Source organism: Haemaphysalis longicornis, unplaced genomic scaffold, assembly GCF_048455015.1.
Source record: "Haemaphysalis longicornis isolate Haplotype H1 unplaced genomic scaffold, Haemaphysalis longicornis Haplotype H1 scaffold_9, whole genome shotgun sequence".
In the NCBI taxonomy this organism is placed as follows: Eukaryota; Metazoa; Arthropoda; class Arachnida; order Ixodida; family Ixodidae; genus Haemaphysalis; species Haemaphysalis longicornis.
The window spans coordinates 170,159,553-170,178,479 of record NW_027526460.1 but is presented as its reverse complement, the minus strand read 5'-3'; the positions used below and the strand labels follow the sequence as shown (position 1 = coordinate 170,178,479).

The following is an 18,927-nucleotide window of genomic DNA, read 5'->3' as shown; positions in this document are numbered from 1 at the left end:
AATGTTCATTACCAGTTTGGCCGCTATTGCTTTCTGCAGCTGTCATTCGGCACTACATTGCCACCCTAGTATTTGCGGAAGCAAATGTCCCGGATACTGCAAGGCCAGGCCGGCGTAGTGAACATGATTGACCACGTCCTTGTCTTTGGCAAGACTCGTAAAGAGCACAACCAGCACCTCCAGCAGGTCATCGCACGGCTCTCCAAGGCAGCTGTTGAGGAACTAGACACGCGCCATGGCTCTGCTGAGAACACCCGTTTAATCTTCTCTTCTTCACTCGCTCTTGCTCATGATGATGATCTGCCCGTTGGCAATCGATCTTCTTCCTTTTCCGCAACATCCTCCCGCCCGCGACAGTGATGCATCTACAGATAAAAAGGACGTGATTTGAAAAAAACATGCCAAAAAAAGAAAATGATGGTCAGTTCAGCAGCCTTGTTTGAATACGTCTAGCCGTGCGGTGACCGTTCGTCAGCAGCTTAGTTTTCCATCGGTGCTTTGACGTCCGATGCTGCTTTCTAATGACGGCCTTCGTTAGGATCGGCGATGAACGTACATCAACACTCTGTTGTGTTGCAGGGAAGAAAATTCCGGCTCTCTCGCGCCCAGCTGGTCATTCACATCGTCTTCGTCGGGATTGCACTTTCCTCGACCGAACCTCCTTTGTCTGAACACGCCTTGCAAATGTGGAGGAACTAGTTCCACTCCGCCTGACGGAATGGGTTCGTAGTTTCGGCGAATGTCCACAAACTGTACGACTCGCCTTTAGTTCGGCTCCTTTTCTGTTTGCTAAGCTTGTCCCGAAATCTTCGCCTCTTGCGCCGGTTCATGTCGGTGTTCATGGCATCAGTGTTCGTGATCAGATGCATTGAACCAACGGGCTTCTGATGATCGGAAACGGCCTCGGGAGGTTGTGCTAAGAGTTCTTCACTCTATGCAAAATCAATCCGTTACCACAGCGTAGCATTTGTGGAAGTTCTGAAGTCGCCTACTGGCAGCGGGATGGCTTCCGCCGCTGTCGTATTCGTTATGTTTAATGGGTCTACGCACTCAGATACCTAATTACGGGCAGCTGCAGAGGTGACCAAGGAGCTCCATGATGTTAGGACGGGTGAGACTTGATTGGTTTCCGAAGGTCTCCGTGAAAGATTAAACGCCCTTGGTTGGTGTATTTGCCTCTTAAGTTTAACCCAACCAGACAGAGTTCTGTCGAAGATGTTCACATTCAAGATTGTTCTTCGTGACATGCTGCGTGGTTATCTCTTTCCGGAGCAAGCAAATCTTTGATAACTTGTCATCAAGCAGCCACTTCGTACCGAAAATCATATATAAATACTTGTCAAAATCTTCAAAATCCTTTTCGTAATCCTCGATATCTAGGAGATCTCGTATCTGTCTGTCAAGATTATTTGTGTTTTCCAGCAATTCCGTAAGAGATTCGAGGAGGAGTTTAAGCGTACTTTTTCTCGGAGTTAGTGATTCTACAAGGTTGTCTGTTGTTCTGACGAGTTCGAATATCTTCGCCCGGAGAGTGTCCCTCAGCTCTTTCAGTTGACTCACGGCCTCCCTGTCCTCAGTCGGCTGAATGTCCAGAGGGAGGGTGTTATGGATACGGTGCTGCTGTTGGACACTTCCGTGTTCCCAGTGGCCGATGCGGTGCGTTGAGCAGCCAGCCATGGGGACGCCGTTCGAGGGCAAGGCCCACGGGATCAGGACATCAAACGGTTTCCCGGCCTCGCATGCCTCGAAGTCGCTGTGCGCCGTCATCTGGTGTCCACCACGCCGTTCCTCCCGGGTTTCACGGCAACAAACATGTTTAATCTTCGTTTAATCTTCTCCTGTTTACTCGCTCATGATGATGATCTGCCCGTTGGCAATCGATATTCTTTCTGGTGTCCACCACGCCGTTCCTCCCGGGTTTCACGGCAACAAACATGTTTAATCTTCGTTTAATCTTCTCCTGTTTACTCGTTCATGATGATGATCTGCCCGTTGGCAATCGATATTCTTCCTTTTCCGCAACAGCAGCCATCACGCTCAGCCGGAACAATGTTCCTTCGGCACCAACAGAGTCAAGTTCCTAAAAGTCGTAGCGAGTGCCCACGGTATTTCACCCGACTCCGACAAGGTGGCAGCCATCAAGCGTATGCCAGCTCCCGAAGACCTCTCTGGCGTTCGTCGTCTACTGGGACTCGTGAATCATGTTGGAAGTTTCTTGCCGAATGTTTCTGACGTCACCGCATCTAGTCGCGCCCTGCTTCAGAAGAACTCTGAATAGACGTCGGGCCCATCGCAGCAGACGGCTTTTGGGAAGCTAAAAGAACTGCTGTTCTCCTAACGGTGCGTCGCAACTTACCACACCCAGTACAAGACAGCAGTTTGAGCAGATGCAAGCTCCTTTGGCCTGGCAGCCTGGCTTTTGCAAGAGCAACCATCCGGAGAGCGTCGAGCAGTTGCCTCCGCTTCAAGGTCTCTTCCGCAGGTAAAAACAAGATATAGACAAACCGAAAAGGATGCGGTAGCAGCCAGCTGGGCTGTGCCCAGGTTCGACCAGTATGTCCGTGGTCTGTACTTCATCCTGGAGACCGACCATCAGCCTCACGTTGCACTTCTAGACAACCTTCCGTCTAAACGTCATGCGCTACCAGTACAACCTACTCTATGTACCCGCCAAACTCTTGGCTACAACTGACACGCCCTCTCGAGCACCTGTGGATGCTCCTTCGTCCCAGCAGGCTGACCATGTAGAACTCTATGTGCAAGAAGTCATCCGCTCCCTTCCAGGCATACTCTCCACACGGTCAGACGACCTGCGCCAAGCCCAAGTATCTGACGGCGAGTGCGACCTTCTCATGGAGTACTGCACTAAGGGTTGGCCCGGACAGTCTCGGTTGCCACTTCATCTGAAAAAGTATCGGCAACACAGGGGAGACCTCACTGTGTGTGATGGTTTGCTCCTGAAGAACACTCGCATTGTCATTCCAACCTCTCTTCAGCGTTACATTCTGGAACTGCTCCATGAAGGGCATCAAGGGATCAACCGCTGCAAGGCAGTGGCCCGAGAGCCAGTATGATGGCCTGCCATCAACAGCCAAATCGAAAACACGGTCTCCAGCTACCCCAAGTGTGCTGAGACACGGGTCCAACGTTCAGAACCCAGGATGGCTTCAGTCACGCCGAGTCTTCCTTGGGACGAGGTTAGGGCCGACCTTTTCCACCTGAATGGCAGGGACTACATTCTTCTTGTTGGCTACAGGTCCGGATTCCCCCAGGTCATCAGCCTTGGGTCAACCTCAGCAGCAGCAGCAGTAATCACAGCCATAAAGAGCGGTTTCGCACACCATGGCATCCCCAAGTTACTGCCTACAGACAATAGTCCTCAGTTTGCGGACAGGCAATTCGGGGACCTTGCACTGGCCTACGGCTTCAATCACGTCACCCACATCCTCGGTTCCCACAGTGAAATGAGGAGGTGTAGCGAATGGTCCGAACTGTCAAATGCCCCCTAGGCAAGTCGGAAGACACGTACCTGGCCCTGCTGACCTACAGAGACACACCGGGCGTCAATGGACATAGCCCTGCACAGCTGTGAATGGGCCTGCACACTCACATACCCAAAACAGGTAACCAGCTGAAGCCACATTGGCCGTCTTCGGTACAAGTGGACCACCGGGATCGTGCTAAAGGCAAAGACCGACAACAGAAGACACGTTGCTCGTGAACATGTACTTCGGCCAAGTGTACATGTATGGGTCCGGGATATCAAGAGTCCAGCTGCTGTATTGAGCCCAGCGCAGCAGCCAGCGCTCGTATGTGGTAGAGCGAGAGAGTGAAAAAAAAACTTCATTCAAATCAGGCCCAGTTAGGCGGGGCCCCGGGTGACCGGCAGCCGCAGCTGCTCAGCGACCTTGGCTGCTCTGTCCGTCAAGGCTTGTTGCGTCGTCAGGTCAGAGCAGCCCAGCGCCGCCTCCCACAGCTCCGGGGTGGTGATTGGGGGTAGGGAGTCGTCGGGACAGGCCCACATGTGGTGCTGCACGGTGGCCTTCGCGCCGCATGATGTGGCGTTGGGAGGGGGAAATAGGGAGGGGTGAATACGGTGAAGGATAGCTCTGTTGGGTAAAGATTCTGTTTGTAGTAGTCTCCAGAGCCGTTCTTCCGTGTAGCTGAAGGAAGGGTGGGAGGGGGGCAACGGAGGCGAGAGAGGCGGCAATACGTGCTCATGTCATGGTAGCCCAAAGGCTGTCGCGAGCTGACCTGGCTCCGTGGAGAGCAATGTGGCTGGCGTATGCCTGGGAGGTGAGCACTCGGGCCGTGGCATGAGCCGCCTCATTGCCTCCAAGCCCAGAGTGGGCAGGATTCAAGATCAGTTCTACTTGGGTGGTGGGTGACTTTGCCTAAGACGTTTTAGGCCCTGGGGTGAGACGGCACCCGCAGCAAAATTTCGAATGGCCGTTTTCGAATCTAGGCAGTTTTCGAAATATGAATTCAGGGGTTGGCCGGTGCGACACGGCTAGTGCGATTGCCACCTCTTCCGCCGTCGCAGGTTCCGAAGTACGAATTGTGAGGGAGTTGATTGGGGGGTTGGGGAGTTGCGGCATTAATCATCGCCAGTGCGAGAGTTCTTGTGCCGGTACTCGGCGTCCTCTACGTACATCGTGGCGGGCCGTATGGAGTTTTGCTCGTTGCTCTCTGCGGCGCTGGTGAATATGAGGGAGCATATTGCGGGGTAGGGGACCTACTTTGAGGCAGGTGTGGGTTTCAACAGGTATGGGGAGCTAACCTACGTGTGTGAAGAATCTAGCGAACTAGAGCTACTGAACCACTCCAGTTTTCTTGTGGGAAGGCGTTTGACTTCCCTTCTTAGTGGGTCCAGTCTGGAAACGATCTAATCAACACAGGATCAGTTCACCCGTCGCTGGCGATACCGACAAAGGACGGTTGCTCACTTCTGGCGAAAGTGCTTACAGGAGTACCTGACTTCTCTGCGATCCGCGCATTTTGCAGTGCCAAGTGCATCCAGTGCATTGAAGAAAGGAACTCTTGGGTAACTTCATGAGCGCCATCTCGCAAGACCGCTGTGGAAAACGGAGTCGTCGACGATGTGCTGGTCGGAGGAGATGTACGTATTAGAGCATGTATGGTGCGCCTACTAAGTGGAACTATCCTCGGAAGACCGATTCAGCTACCCGATGGAATCTACCTTAGAGATATGAAGCTTATTTCGGCGAGAGTGAGTAGAAACACGCAGCTTCAGCTCCTTTCTTGTAACCGTCTGGCAACCCCGGCTCCCTCTCGCTCGGCGACGACGCAGCTGCACTTTCGTAATAAGTTCAGTTCTTTGTTCCTCACAGGCATGGAGAAAGAAAGAAGTGAGGAGACAGCGCGTCTGGAGAAGCGTGAAGTAAAATCGATGTCAGCCCCGGACGCCACTGTGTGTGGCACGTGACCCCGCCCTGTGAGAGCCGAACAAACGCCGGCTTGAATTTTAAAGAAAAAAAGTTGCAAGTGACATCTACCTTTATGTCTTAAGATGTGTGAGGCGATAGCGTTACTTCACCGCAGATAAAACGCTTGGGAACAGAGTTGTTGCATTTCGCATTTATGCTTTGCAAGAACTGAAGATCTATGACTAGAGCTAGGCTAGGGGCACCTGTTGTTAACTAAAGCGGCATAGTAGAGGCATAGGCTGTCCACGCTTGAGCGGGTCAAGGTGTGGGTGTGAGAAGTTGCGGCTGCGGGTATCGGCCAGTTTGAGCGAACAGGTGAGCGTGCCAGTGTTTGAAAGTGTTTTTCTGAAGCGTCTTAGCCTGACTGTATGTTTTGGTTTTATAAGACAAAGAGAGGGAAAATCGTTTTTCAGTACGATTTAGCGAAAGTTTGAAAAATGGAGGTGTCAAACCCGAAGTCCAGGACCCCAGAATTAGGTCACGCTGATCATGAGGTGACAAGCTGGACAGGTCAGCCTGCCATGGATCCATGCAACAGGAATATGTTGTGTTTTATTTGTTCACTCCTGAGCATACCCTTGGATATGACGCCGTTGCGTAGGAAGGAGTGGGTGTTTTGCCGAATCTACTGCAGTTTTAAGTTAATGCCGTACGTTTTCCACCAAACCGAACCGCTTACCTAGATTTGTGTATATATGCGTTGGTTTGTATCCTGCGCAGAGTTTGCGATTCTTCAGCGTTGACATCCCCGTGTGGTACGAAAAAGGAGGGCGTTCCTGTAGGCGTACGATAAGTAGACGTTCCCGTTTCTTTACCCGGAACTGCTGAAAGTCTTGCTCCACACGGAGCACGGTATGCGAGTCCGCGTGGTCAGCTGTGTCGTTCTTTTCCATTGTGTTCGAGTGTTGTGATGCTGACATTCATCATTGTTGTTTGGAAACTATTTCTCAGGCGTTTAGGTACTGTGCTTGCAGCCAAAACATTAATGGCCTTTTGAACGTGTGGAATGATGGTTAAGCATTTATTCCAAAGTTCCGCTAGGCGGATCGCCACAAGGATGGGTCAGAGTTCAGCTTTTTTTTCATTTCTAATCGTAGAAGCGTAATGACGTCATTGCAATTTTCACAGTAGTCCACTACGACAATAGTTGTCTTCGTACTTTCGAACGTCACGGCTTCGGCACATATTGGGTTTTTATCGTTTTGGAACTCTCCTAGAAGGAATTTGATAATGCCTCGTCTGGTGTCATTGCATGAGTTCGAATAATTGTTTTTTCCCTAGGGGAGGTTGATTGATTGATTGATTGATTGATTGATTGATTGATTGATTGATTGATTGATCGATTGATTGATTGATTGATTGATTGATTGATTGTAGGGTTTAACGCGCCGACGCTACGCAGGCGATAAGGCGCGCCCTAGTGGAGGGCTCCGGAATAATTTTGACCACCTGGGGATCTTCAACGTGCGTCGAAATCGAGTGCACACGGGCTCATAGGGGAGGGCTTTTATAAGAAGGCGATGGATCGGCGATATATCCATCATGGCGTCGATATGTTTTTTTCCCTGATGTATTCCATATGACTGCTAATAATATTGCTTTTTCAGAGATCAGCCGTTCTTTCTTGTTTAGGACATGAACTCCCTCATTTCTTCAAAGGTAATATATGGCCCAATTTAAACACCCTTGAGGTGATCGGGAAAATTGGGAAGTTTAGAGCTGCCCTTATGCGCTTCTGGTATGCCGCCTTCTTCGGCGCGGGTAGGTTTCAGGTACGGCAGGAAGTACGATATCTGAAAGTTCGGTGCCCGCGTAGGTTTGGTGCTTTTTTTCTTTCCTGCTCTTCTCCTGGACAGTCGGTTTAGAATGTGGTACGTATTGTCAAAATTTTTCTGGTAGTTTGGCGATTGTGATATCGGCTCTGCCGCTTCTTTGTAGGGTCATGCCAATAATAATCTGGGATGACACGTTTACATATTTTTAGGGGTGTTTTTTAGTTTGCCAGGCTAAGCTTGCACCGGTGACAGGTCCACGAAAAATTCGAAAAGCGATTTCAAAATTTGTGTAAATAGACGCCGTATGCTCGGTTTGATTTGTTACTGGGTATAATTGATTCGTACGTGGATATAATCCAGGCTTTCTTTGATTTTTGTGAGCGGGACGTTATTCTTCTGGTCCCCCTTTTAGCTAGATGACACAATGTTGGAGCCGGCCTCATTTTCGGTCATCGGAGAGGCGCTTGGTGGTGCGTAAGTTGTGAGCACGGCTGGCGTTCACGTCTGCCGAACATGAGACTTCACACTGCGCGTAGAGATTACATCACTGCGCAGGCGCGGCGGCTGCTGAAGTCGCGTATCATTTTTTGTCGCGGCCGTAGTAGTATCAGCTTGCCTCGTTCCTCAATCTGCCGCTGCTCGTACTCGCGCCACTACCTCGTATCTGGCGGCCTAAGCTGTAGCTCCCTGTTAGCACCGATGACGTACTTCCGTGGACGCTTGATGAGCACGAGGGACAGCGGACGGCTGGTAGGCCACGGAAAAGTTGAAAAATCAGTCTAATAACGCTATCGAGTTAAAAGGTATCGTGGGTCCCGTGCTACGGCTGCCTCCGGCGGCTCTGTAAATGGGGAAGGAGCGGGGTCAACAGAGTTGGGCTTAAGGTGGCTGGGTTTTTTTGCTTCTTGCTCTCGAGGTTGCGGTGTCGCTCTGTCTGGCGGTGGTTGCATTAGTCTTAGGCCCTAGCTGCGCGCAACTCGTCCGGTCTCCCGTGCTGAGCGGAAGGTTTCGCCGACGCCATTCACTGCTCGTGCGCCATCCGTTTGCTCATCTTTTTCTTTATTTTTGTTTCTTCTTCTGACTGGAACAGAATCAGTGCGCGAGCTGCACTCTTGCTTTTATCTCGCACGAGTTCGAGCCAACTGCGAGATTTCGAACCGGTAATTTTTTCACTTGCTATGGTAACAACCTCCCCAACATGTATCTCTAACTAAGTGAACGCGGGAACTTCAGGCTTTACAGTAGCCGGCTGTTTTTTCGGACTCGCTGTATTCGGACTTGCTGGATATTTCGGACTTTCCCGAGGAACTGCCCCTTGTCCCACAAGAGTCACGGATTTTTCGGACTGCTCTTTCATTCGCACTATTTTTCGCTCCCCTCCAGGTCTGAAAAATCGGTCGGCTACTGTACAACATCTTGACTCCGGTGTGCCTGAGGTTTTGTCAGCGCTAAGAAATGGGGACATGTAAGATTTTAATCCAGCAGTTTTTGTAGTCTGAAACGGTTCTGCCCATACGGCTCCTTTTAGGCGCAAGGTCTGAATGTTTGGCCGGAAGGCTGAACCGAAGGACGCTCCCCTCTCTGTCCCTCCTCTCCCGTAAAGGGGTCCCTAAATAGGTGCGTGTACATACAACCAAATAAGGCAACGTATTAGTAATCACCTCCTTCGAGAATCTTGTTAAAGCGATGACAAAGTGTGCAACAAAAACCGCCAATTGTCGCCGCGGCACGTTTCCAACCCATTCTCCTCGCCATTGCCGGCACGCGAGCGTTCCTTGCCATGACGTTTCACTCCTCGGAGGTGACCTCGCCAATACTTTTCGGTTTTGAGCCCCGCTGGTGGCATGTTGCGGTGATTGCTATCGGCGGCACGTCGAAAAGACAGTTTGAAGCGGTGCAAAACTCGTGATCACGAATTAACCGGTTAATAATGCTTTATCGGCCGCACGGGTAAGATTGAGCATGTTAATTGTTCTCTTTCGCGCAGTGCGAGCACTATTTATCCGGAACGTGCTGTCTCACGTGTGTACCCGCTGGGATCGGGCCTTGTCTTGCGGTTTAGCGGTAATTCCTTCCGACGGAACGTCACAAACCCATTTTAAAGTGCCCGAGAACCCGCGCACGAAACGCGTCGGATCGGACCGCTCCGTCAGTCGCGATGAATTCGCCTTCCTGGGAACGCACAGAGCAAAGCAGCAGCGCCCTCAAGTGGGATGCATGCGCGCTTTGACAGCTGCACCCGTGTCTTGTAACGAGAAGCGTGGTAACAGAGCGGAGAAAGGTGAACAGCGCGTAAGCGTGCCGGAGGAAGCGCCAACAGTGTCGCTGCAACCCGCCGACACAGAGCAGACGACGCTTCTCTTCGCCGGAAGTCGTCCAATAGCGGCATCATTGATTCGTGAAGCGCGCGGCGGAATGGATGGCTGACATGTGTCAACGGCAGTGTCCGAAAGCACGCAGGGAAGAATGGAAAAAGGGCGGCAAACTTTGCAACGAAAGTGTGAGCTTTCCTCTCCGCGTAAAGAAGTTACGTTGACCACCCAACCTGACCACAGCGCTTTTAAGGACGATAGTCTTTCTTGGGCTACTTGAACGGGAAAATTTTGGTCTGTCTGTATGTCTGTCTGTCTGTCTGTCACCCGATTCAGCCAGCCGGCCAAAGGGAAACCAATGTTGTGTACCCGCTCTTGCATACCCATAATAGCCAATAGTCTTGCATACCCATAATAGCCAAACCCAAACGTTTAAAATCGGTGTAAATGTTCATACTTGTCAACATTGCTCAACAAGAAGAACACATTACGCAAATATGAGGCAGAAAACCAATACATAAGTGACACTTGCAGCGTTCCTTTATTAAAAATTTACGAATGCTTGCTTTTCCGATAGCAAATAAAATTCACGCGCGTCTCTGCCGTACGGCAGCGCTAGCATCGAGGCGCCCCACTTGGTGCAGTGGAACGCGGTAAATTTAAATCGAGCAAACCTCTAGCGTGTTATCTTGTAAGGAACGAGACATAAAAGGAACAGCATGAGAGGTGAGCGGCAAAGAGAAAGGATGCATTTACCTGCTAGGGGTGTTAGTCGACTATCGTCTTGCGTCGACATTTACAACGAAAGAGCAGATACGCTTCATTTAGTGTGTTCAAAACGCCTATTTGGATCCCGTTAGGCTCCTCCAATGGTTCATAATGCCGGTTTTCTGGATTCCATTCCATTTTCCCGCTCTCCCACTCATCGCGCGTCATCTGATGAAATAGCGTGCTTCGGTAACGCGCTGTTTCTTTTTTCCTTTCCTACCGTGGAAACCAGTTTAAAGGCCATGTTTGATATAAGGGAGCGTTTCGCGTGCCTGCTATGTACTGACATCGTGTCTCAATCACGTCTCCGGTTTCTTCGGCGCTGCATAAATTGAACATGTCTGACTTCCCACTATGGTTTTTATACATTGAAAAGGTCTTGCACACATAAACTGCCTTAAAAATTGCTCAGCCTTTATTGGGGTGGTGGAATCGAGTGAACAGACAGACAGACAGACAGACAGACAGACAGACAGACAGACAGACAGACAGACAGACAGACAGACGGACGGACGGACGGACGGACGGACGGACGGACGGACGGACGGACGGACAGACAGACAGACAGACAGACAGACATACAGACAGACAATTAATATTCGGCTGATATTAAATCTGTTGCCTAATTGCAAAAGTCCAATCCCAAAGGATGGCAGTAATGGCAGGGATTTCGGCGCGTCTCATAACCTGCGCAGCTCCCGGGCGTTAAACATCACAATCAGTCAAGTAGTTGCAGGCTTTCCATAGGTATTGACAGGCAGATAACTCTAGCACCACCTTCGTGCGTATTTTTGGGACCCATTTTATGAAAGCACATTATGGAACTACTTGAATCGTACAGCACTGTTTTCGGCGTGCTTCCACCTAGCTAAATTAACACAAATATTCTTTAACCTCGAGTTGCTTATCAGGTTGATGCCGCAATTGTCGACTTTCGGAACACATTAGATACAATGATTTCTTTCAAATTGTTGTTCGGGCCCGAATTTACAGTATTCTTTGAACTCAACTTCTGCGATCAGTTTAAACCGCTTCCACTCTCTTTCGGTACTACAACCTGCTCTTCTATTGAAACTACGCGTCCCTTATGGCTCACTCTTCCAGCCTTCTTCATTTTCTTTTTTTTTATAATTTACCTTATCACATTGGTTACAAAACTCGCTTTTACATTGCCAGAATCATTTTGCATATTTAAATTACCAGTCCTGAGGACTTCCATGCAATCTAGGATACGTACGGCAAATGCTCGACGTAGTTCGAGTTGAAATTAATGTTGTGTTATCAAACAGACTTATAATGTCTTGCTGAAAACAAAATTTTTGCGTGCTGAATATTATTAATTAACTTCAGCTACAGTCAGCCCTTCATTACAAGTGCCCTGGTGTGACTTGTCATCGTCCAAGTGCAAGAACTCTCCTTGCCAAACATCTTGGAGCCTTGTATAAAGCACGGCGCCACGGAAATCGGCTTACGTACCTCTGCATAAGAAGCGCATTTTCCACCACTTGCGACTGCCATTCCTGCGCGGGGCCTCTTTAAACAAGGAGATGTATTTTAAATTGACTCCGTTTAGAAAAAACCTGTTTTCTCTATATGCCACCGCCGTCACCATGATTCCTCTCTTCTCTCATGAAACATACATTTTTAACACTTATCAAATACATTGACTGAACTGCTTGTACACTATTAATAATCATCGTCGTGATGCCCAGATCGAACTTTGATAGGCTCGATAACGCAAGTGCCACATGAAGTATTACTAATGACTTAACGTAGCCCTCTATTCCGCACGCCCACGAAAATTTGCCTGCACTTGATTTGCACACAAATTGACTGGTGAAATTGCTTAACCTCGCTTCATAAGTACGTCTTTATGCTATTTTAAATATCTAACGTTTTTTGCTGAATTCTAATATCCTGGTCGGTACTGTCTTATATGTTCCGCTACCTTTCTCCGCTAGAACGCATTCAGTGCAATTTCCCGCCTCATCTCCCAACTAAAACCATTTTAATATAACCGAAATGCATAATTGAACAAGCCACGGATTAGGAAGATTCTACGTATATAGGTGCGAGTTGCCAGCTCATAAATAATTTGTTTGGGGAATGAGTGAGTTCCTGCAATTGAAGTCATACGAAAACGAGTTGGACGGAGTTGAAGTGAAGGCGTTTTGCAATGTGCCCACTTATAACTTAACTTTGTTTTATTTGCTAAATCCGGGAATACGTCACATTACCTGATTTAAAGAGGCTTTTTTTAATACTTACTCTCATGCACTTTTGGTGAACCTATTTTAGTAAGCCTCAGTTCGGATACCGGTGGGTTGTCGTTTCCAGTACTTACATCGGAAAATTTGACGGTGACGGTGTGATTCAACTCCTCGGGGTGCAGGCAGGACACAGGCAAGGAGCCGTCCACGATTTCCTGCAGAGAGAGCATTTCCTCATGTCCACTGGCCCCAATCTTAGCCACTGTACGTAAAGAGGCTTTCACACATCTTGAAACAATAAAACTAAAAATATTGTCTTTTTAAGCAACAAAATAAGGAAAACCAAATCCCGTTGCAGCACGCCATCTAAAAGTTCTATTTCTGTAGTTGAAATAATTCAGAAATCATTTCAAATAATACACGTAACTCGTTGACAAGTGAACCTCGCCAATAATGTTTCATCATAAAGTATTCACACTAAAAACAGCGCAGGGACGAAGACGGAAGAAGTGACAAACTAGAGAGCTGACGAACAACTGAAGTACGATTTATTACACGACATTATATACACGGAAAAACCAGTGGCTTCAAGCAGGCGCCCGTTCAAGGATAAGATATCGCTTCAAGTATGCAATGGAAGCTTACATCAAGGATAAAACAATCAGACTTGGTGTCAAGCTAGCTATCTGGTACAAGTGAGGTTCAACTGGCTAGATATGCCACCTCTCTTTCCAAAGGGCAATTGATGGCGTGCTCACGCATTGTTCCCCTCGAATGCCAATCAGGGAGGCTTCCAATCAGTGAGGCCTCCAACAATGTACCGACTCCCCGACGCGGAGGTGCATTGCGGGGAAATCAATCACCGCTACCGGCGGAAGTTGGCACGTTTTGACGGTGGCAGTTCATTGGGGAAAGGGCATTTTGCTCGTGTTTTCAGCGAAGTATTTAGCGTGGTTATACAGAGGTTATTTCCCCTTATCTAGAGTAGGTTTAAACAACATCTGGCTTTGAAATGCACAAAGTATTGGGAGTTTTTACCGGCTAATCGATTCGAACCCAAATAGGGAAATTGAGTTCCATATTCTGAAGTTGTCACCACTATTCCCACGACAATTGGAAATGTTGGAACACAGTGAAACTGCATTCGCACTTACCCAGTGCAAACAACGGAGGACGTGCTCTGAGAGCGCACTGCTTCCCATGTCACTGGAAAGGTGCGCTTAACTGGCGGAAGGTCGTATTGGTCGTTTTAATTTGGCGCGCTGCATTCCACCGTCATAAAATTCCTACAGCGATGTAATCTTCGCGGGAACAGATGCATACAGTGCTTCTTTCACAACTTCGAGTTAAAACCTTTGGCCGCGAAAATTTGTTCGCCCTGAGTGAGCTCTTTTGCCCACCGAAATTTATTTCAAGCAGAATATCGACACAGGGTCCACGCCACTCTGGATAATGACGATTTACTTTGTTGCGCACAAAATCTAACATCACACGTTTTGGTCGAAGGCACATGAAGCACTCTGTATGAAGTATGAATTACGGGTATGAAGTACGGGTGCGAAAAATTCCGCGGCATTCGTGTGGTTCGCGTACGGGTAGGTAATCGTGTTTTCGCGCACGCGTAAGTAATCCACGCTAAAGCGAAGAAAACCGAATTTACAAGGAAAGTGGGCGGCAATAAAGCGAATCATCCGGCGGCTTCGAAGTGGTAAGCGGCTCACATACGAACGACAACTTGATCATGCCTTCCAGTTCTCGTAAAGCCTCGCTTCTTCTAAAGCTGTCGGAGCGTTAAAAATCACACCCGTCAGGAAAATTGGCATTCACAGTGTAAGCGCGAAATGAACAAGGACGAACGAAGTGAACTGGACACTTAGGAAGGCCTCCGTTCGTCCGTGTTCATTTCGCGCTTACTTACACGATGAATGACCAACTCGAATGATGAATGACCAAAAAATAGTAAGCAATTTAGAGCGAAATTCCTTCACTGTTGCGTTGTTCCTGGATTTTAGGAAGGCGTTTGATTCAATTGGACACGATGTTTGTGCAGTAAACTTCCCGTATACGGAATCGAGAGTGTTGACTTGGATTTCATGTGCAACAACTTCTCACCGGTTACAGTCCCAACGCCTTAATAAGTCTCATTTGTATCACATATCCTTGATGAGACAAATATTATGTGGGGTCCCCCAAGGCTGTATTCTGGGCCCATTGTTGTTTGTTCTTTACATATATACATTTGACTCCAAATGTTACTTGTATGTAAACTATACGGGTGCATTATTCATGGAAGATGTTTACGTAACCTTGAATCGTCAGTTAATATTTGGCGCGGCAAATTATGAACTGCCTGAGCAGTAACCATCTTTAGTTGAACGTTAGAACTTAGAGAAAGTTGCACTCACGCACAATACCTCAATGGCGGAGCTGCTGTAGGTGAGCACTGCCGGACACATTGTTATGTTTTGGTATCATTGTTTATTCGCATAGTTACGGTGCTAGTAATAATCGTCACATGCCTAGAAGAGGCCTTCGTCTTCTTCGCTGCGTGTGGTGGATGCCAAGTCATCCTCAACATTGTACACTTCCGCCAGCTCAACTGGCGAAGCTTGCATGCAATAAGTCGCGCAAAGCTTTAATGCTTAACTTGAACGCGCACGCCGGTTGACATACGGGTATTTCGCCTATAGACGGGGGGATAGCGTACGTGAGCTATTGCCGTTCTTAACTTGTTCCCGAGTATAGCGACGCATTCGCCATGACTGGCCTTCAGCACGGGGCAGTTTCAGTTTCCGCCGTACGCTGTCATAGTGCTCAGCGAGGTGTGAAGTTAAAAAATGTGGAAGTCACGGGGAAAAACTAGCGCCGTAGTCGGATGTACCAGCTGCGATCGGGACCTCAAGGTTTGCGGGTGTACCGGGCCGCAACTTCACAAAGACTGTCCGTGTGTGCGGCTCTTCGCAATGCACCGCTTTCCGCACAGCGAGCGCGACACGGAGACCAGGCTGCGCTGGATCGCCAGTCTCCAACGGAAGATTTTCTTCTAAGAACACCGATGAGGGTGACTTTTTCGCACCGTAATGTGAGGCTGCCTGCAAGCAAACCAACCAGTCTTGCTCGGCGCGCTTGCTCTAAAGCATGCTTCCTAATGTGTTTACGCGTTGCGTGCGTGTCGTCGCAACAAAACGAGTCAGCTTGGCTGCTTAAGCCAGTCGGAGCGGTGAATCCCGGGTTCTACTCTAGTTTTTGATAGTGCACATCAGCTTTTCACGGAGTAGAATATCTGGTCTCGCGTTACCTAAAGTGGAACAATTAAACGCCTTTCATCGCACCGTCCCCGGAACCCCGCCGTTCGGCGCTGCCGTTAAACCATCCTTCCTACTCGTGACGAGATCAAAAGCCTGGCTTCAGTAAGCACTGCATATGTTTCGTCGCCCTGCAGGCCTGTATTGCGCGTGTTAACGCAGCCACAGGTAAACAGTAGCGGCAGTTACCCTGCGCCGGAGGCTGCAGCTTGGACGTTATTTCCAACTCTGTTAATATTCCGTGGTAGAACGAATCCGTACATGCTCATGAGATTAAAGAGTGGCAACCAGCTGCTCAAAGCCGCCTCACTTATATCAGGGGTCGGCAACTTTTTGAGGTGTAGGGCGTAGTTGCAGGACGGCAAGGGCCTGAAGGCAAAGAGGAGAGGGGGGGACCACTGCAAAGAAAGGATGGGAATCTGGCAAAGTGCGAAGATGGCAGCCAATGCCAACTGGAAGCGATCTCCTGTCTAACCCCATTTCAGTCTAAAATTGCCCATCTCAGCCTTCAGCTTAATATGAAGTGACAAGAGGAACGGGGTACTGAGGTCGTGGTGGGCGCAGCATAACACTTCCCCGCGGGCCGCAGGTTTACGCCCCATAGTTGCTGTGTACGTACTAATGATAAAAAATGCGGCTATACAGCTATGAAACGCGTGAACCGGACCTTAGTCAACGGGTGCCAGTCAGAGCAGCGCTTTAAGAAACTTTATGCAACATTTGTCGTGACAAAGTAGTCTTTGAAGGTTGGACACAATATCTAGTCGTCCGAAAAGTGCCCGTGTAGAGCGACACTCAAAAATAATTCCACCATGCGCCCAAAAAGCCGCTCCGGTGCTTGCCGATGCGCCCCGCCCCCATGGCAGACCACGGCGAGAAACGGATCCTTGAAGGACAGCAATGGCGAGTGACGTCACACCATCCAACGTGGCTGCGCCCAGGCCGCCGCTCTGCAAAGGGTGCATGAGTAGACTGAACCGGATGAGCGCCCGTAGGTGCCCGAACCGCGGAACGGTGGGCCGAAGTCGTGTGGGTCACGCAGCCGGTGTGACCTGCCATGGTTGCATGGTAATGCCTTACTTATGCGAGGCATATTTCAACCCTCAGTGCAACGCGACAGGAACGTGAACGAATGGCAACAATGAAGGGGGTGAAGCTGGTACTCACGCACGCCGAGTCGGTGTGGCTGCCTGCTGCCTCCTCCGCGTTCGCCGAGCCTGTGGAACCAGACAGGCACAAAAAGAGTGCAAGCCGTGAGTGTAGCTTTATTGCCTGGAGGCGTGGTTGGTGCACAGTGGCTATTGGCCCAAAAAAGCCCACAATTAGTCCAGTGGCGCATGCACCCCACGTGGCTTAATGTCATAGGCTATACGGGATGTACCTTGATGTATATCTCTCTATCTGCATTTCGTTTCACTGGCCACAAAGTTTGGTGGCCTGTCCGGTTGGGGAACGTACGGTACGAACTGAAGGCCTAAAATGGCGGCGTGCAAAATGGGACGTGGGCTCTGATACCTCCGCCATGCAAGATAACTCACGCGGGAACTCACGGCAACATCCTCCTGCTACTTTCGTGTTAGCTAACAACGACGCAACACTGTCCAACCCACTAACCATTAGCTGAAACGATCGGTTTGCAAGCAGTCCATCGGCCAGAACGTGGCCATTTCTCTCTGCAGACTGGCACCAAAAGAACAGGGATATCCTTAATCCTCTGCGACTCGGCAGGGAGGTCCATGTGGACCTTCCAGTTTGTTCATTGCGGAAAGTACTCCTTTAAGAAGGTATACCACTCCCCCCCCCCCCCTTTTTTTTTAACGACTTCTGCGCTGTCACCTCCGAACCAGAAACCATTCAACAAAAGCGACGTTAATATATCCTCGTGGGTGCCGATTCCTATGCCAGCATTCCCAGTGACATTATCAAGTGATAAGCGAATCTTACAGCTATCTTCGAATTCTTTTCCGCTAAACATTTTGTACTGCATTGTAATGCATTATTTGGTTCATCATTCCCTCCAAGGCGCTGCGTTATGCACCTGCACCATTCACCGCACAGACGAGAACTTTATAATGGATTGGCTCTCATCCGCGATACCTCATACTCAACCTTATTTTGTAAACACAACCCACCACCTGCTGCTGCAACACGGTTCGTCAGATTTCGGGTACAAGAAAAAAAACGTTGTCTACGTGACCCGAGCCCCAACCGACTCGCTTGCAGAGTGTGCCGCCGCGCCAGACAGCGCGCTATTCCCAAACCATCCTATGGGATGCCTGGAATAAGTCGCAGGTCGAATGAAGCTACAAGTTAAGAAACGCGCCACGTCGCTTCGCAGATGTTTTTAGATGCTTCGTAGAATCAGCTTTATTACGCTCCATTACAAACTCTAAACCACAGGTGACTGCATTATTTCGAGCTTTGCTATGCTATGAATTAACGATCATTTTAGATGCGAAGGCATCTCATTTACTCGCCTTGTCCCTGCATCCGGCGTCGTCGTCGGCGTCCACCCCTCCCCCATTCTCCTCGCCGCGCCAGCTTCGCTCTCCGCCGCTCACCCCCTCTCCTCTCCGATAGCGAACACTCTCTCGCGAGGGGCATTGGATTGGATTCGATTGGCTTGGCTTGGCTTGGCTTGGCTTGGATTGGATTTTGATAGGATTAGATTAAAGTGGATTGTGTTGGATTGTGTTGCGTCATAGCCGCGGCAGACGCACTGGCGCCGGCTCGTCCCCTCACCGTTATGCGCGCTATAAAACGCGGTGCATGCGCCGCTCCGCTCCATTGTTCCAGCGCCGTTCCTCCGCTTTCCAACGCTGCAACGTGAACCCCCTATGCGTCGCATCTACACAGGGGTTCCCGCTAGGGGAGGTGGGAGTTTTTTTATTCAATTGTACATTGTGGTTAGCTATGCTATTCGCGCATGAAAATATAGCCTGAGATATTTGAGGTGCTGCCCCATTCCTTATGTATGGTTATAAAATACGCGTTCTTGGTCTTCGTAAATCCTCATTTCGTCGTTGTTGTTTGTGCGAATGGTGGGTAAATCTATAGACCTCACAAACGAGACATCCGTAAATGGCGAAAACAAAACCCCCGACATGCTG

At 49.3% G+C, this 18,927-nt stretch overlaps 1 protein-coding gene across 1 annotated transcript in view; it reads right to left on the bottom strand.

Annotated features, from left to right (window-relative positions):
• The window catches only part of LOC144152596 (uncharacterized), a 237,301-nt gene that overhangs the window by 17,929 nt on the left and 200,445 nt on the right, over window positions 1-18,927 (bottom strand). The window contains exons 4-5 of the mRNA XM_077683914.1: window positions 16,985-17,034; window positions 12,647-12,727 (exon numbers count right to left, since the gene is read on the bottom strand). Of these exons, the coding sequence (XP_077540040.1) occupies window positions 12,647-12,727; window positions 16,985-17,034 (131 nt within the window). The remainder of the gene's footprint in view (window positions 1-12,646; window positions 12,728-16,984; window positions 17,035-18,927) is intronic.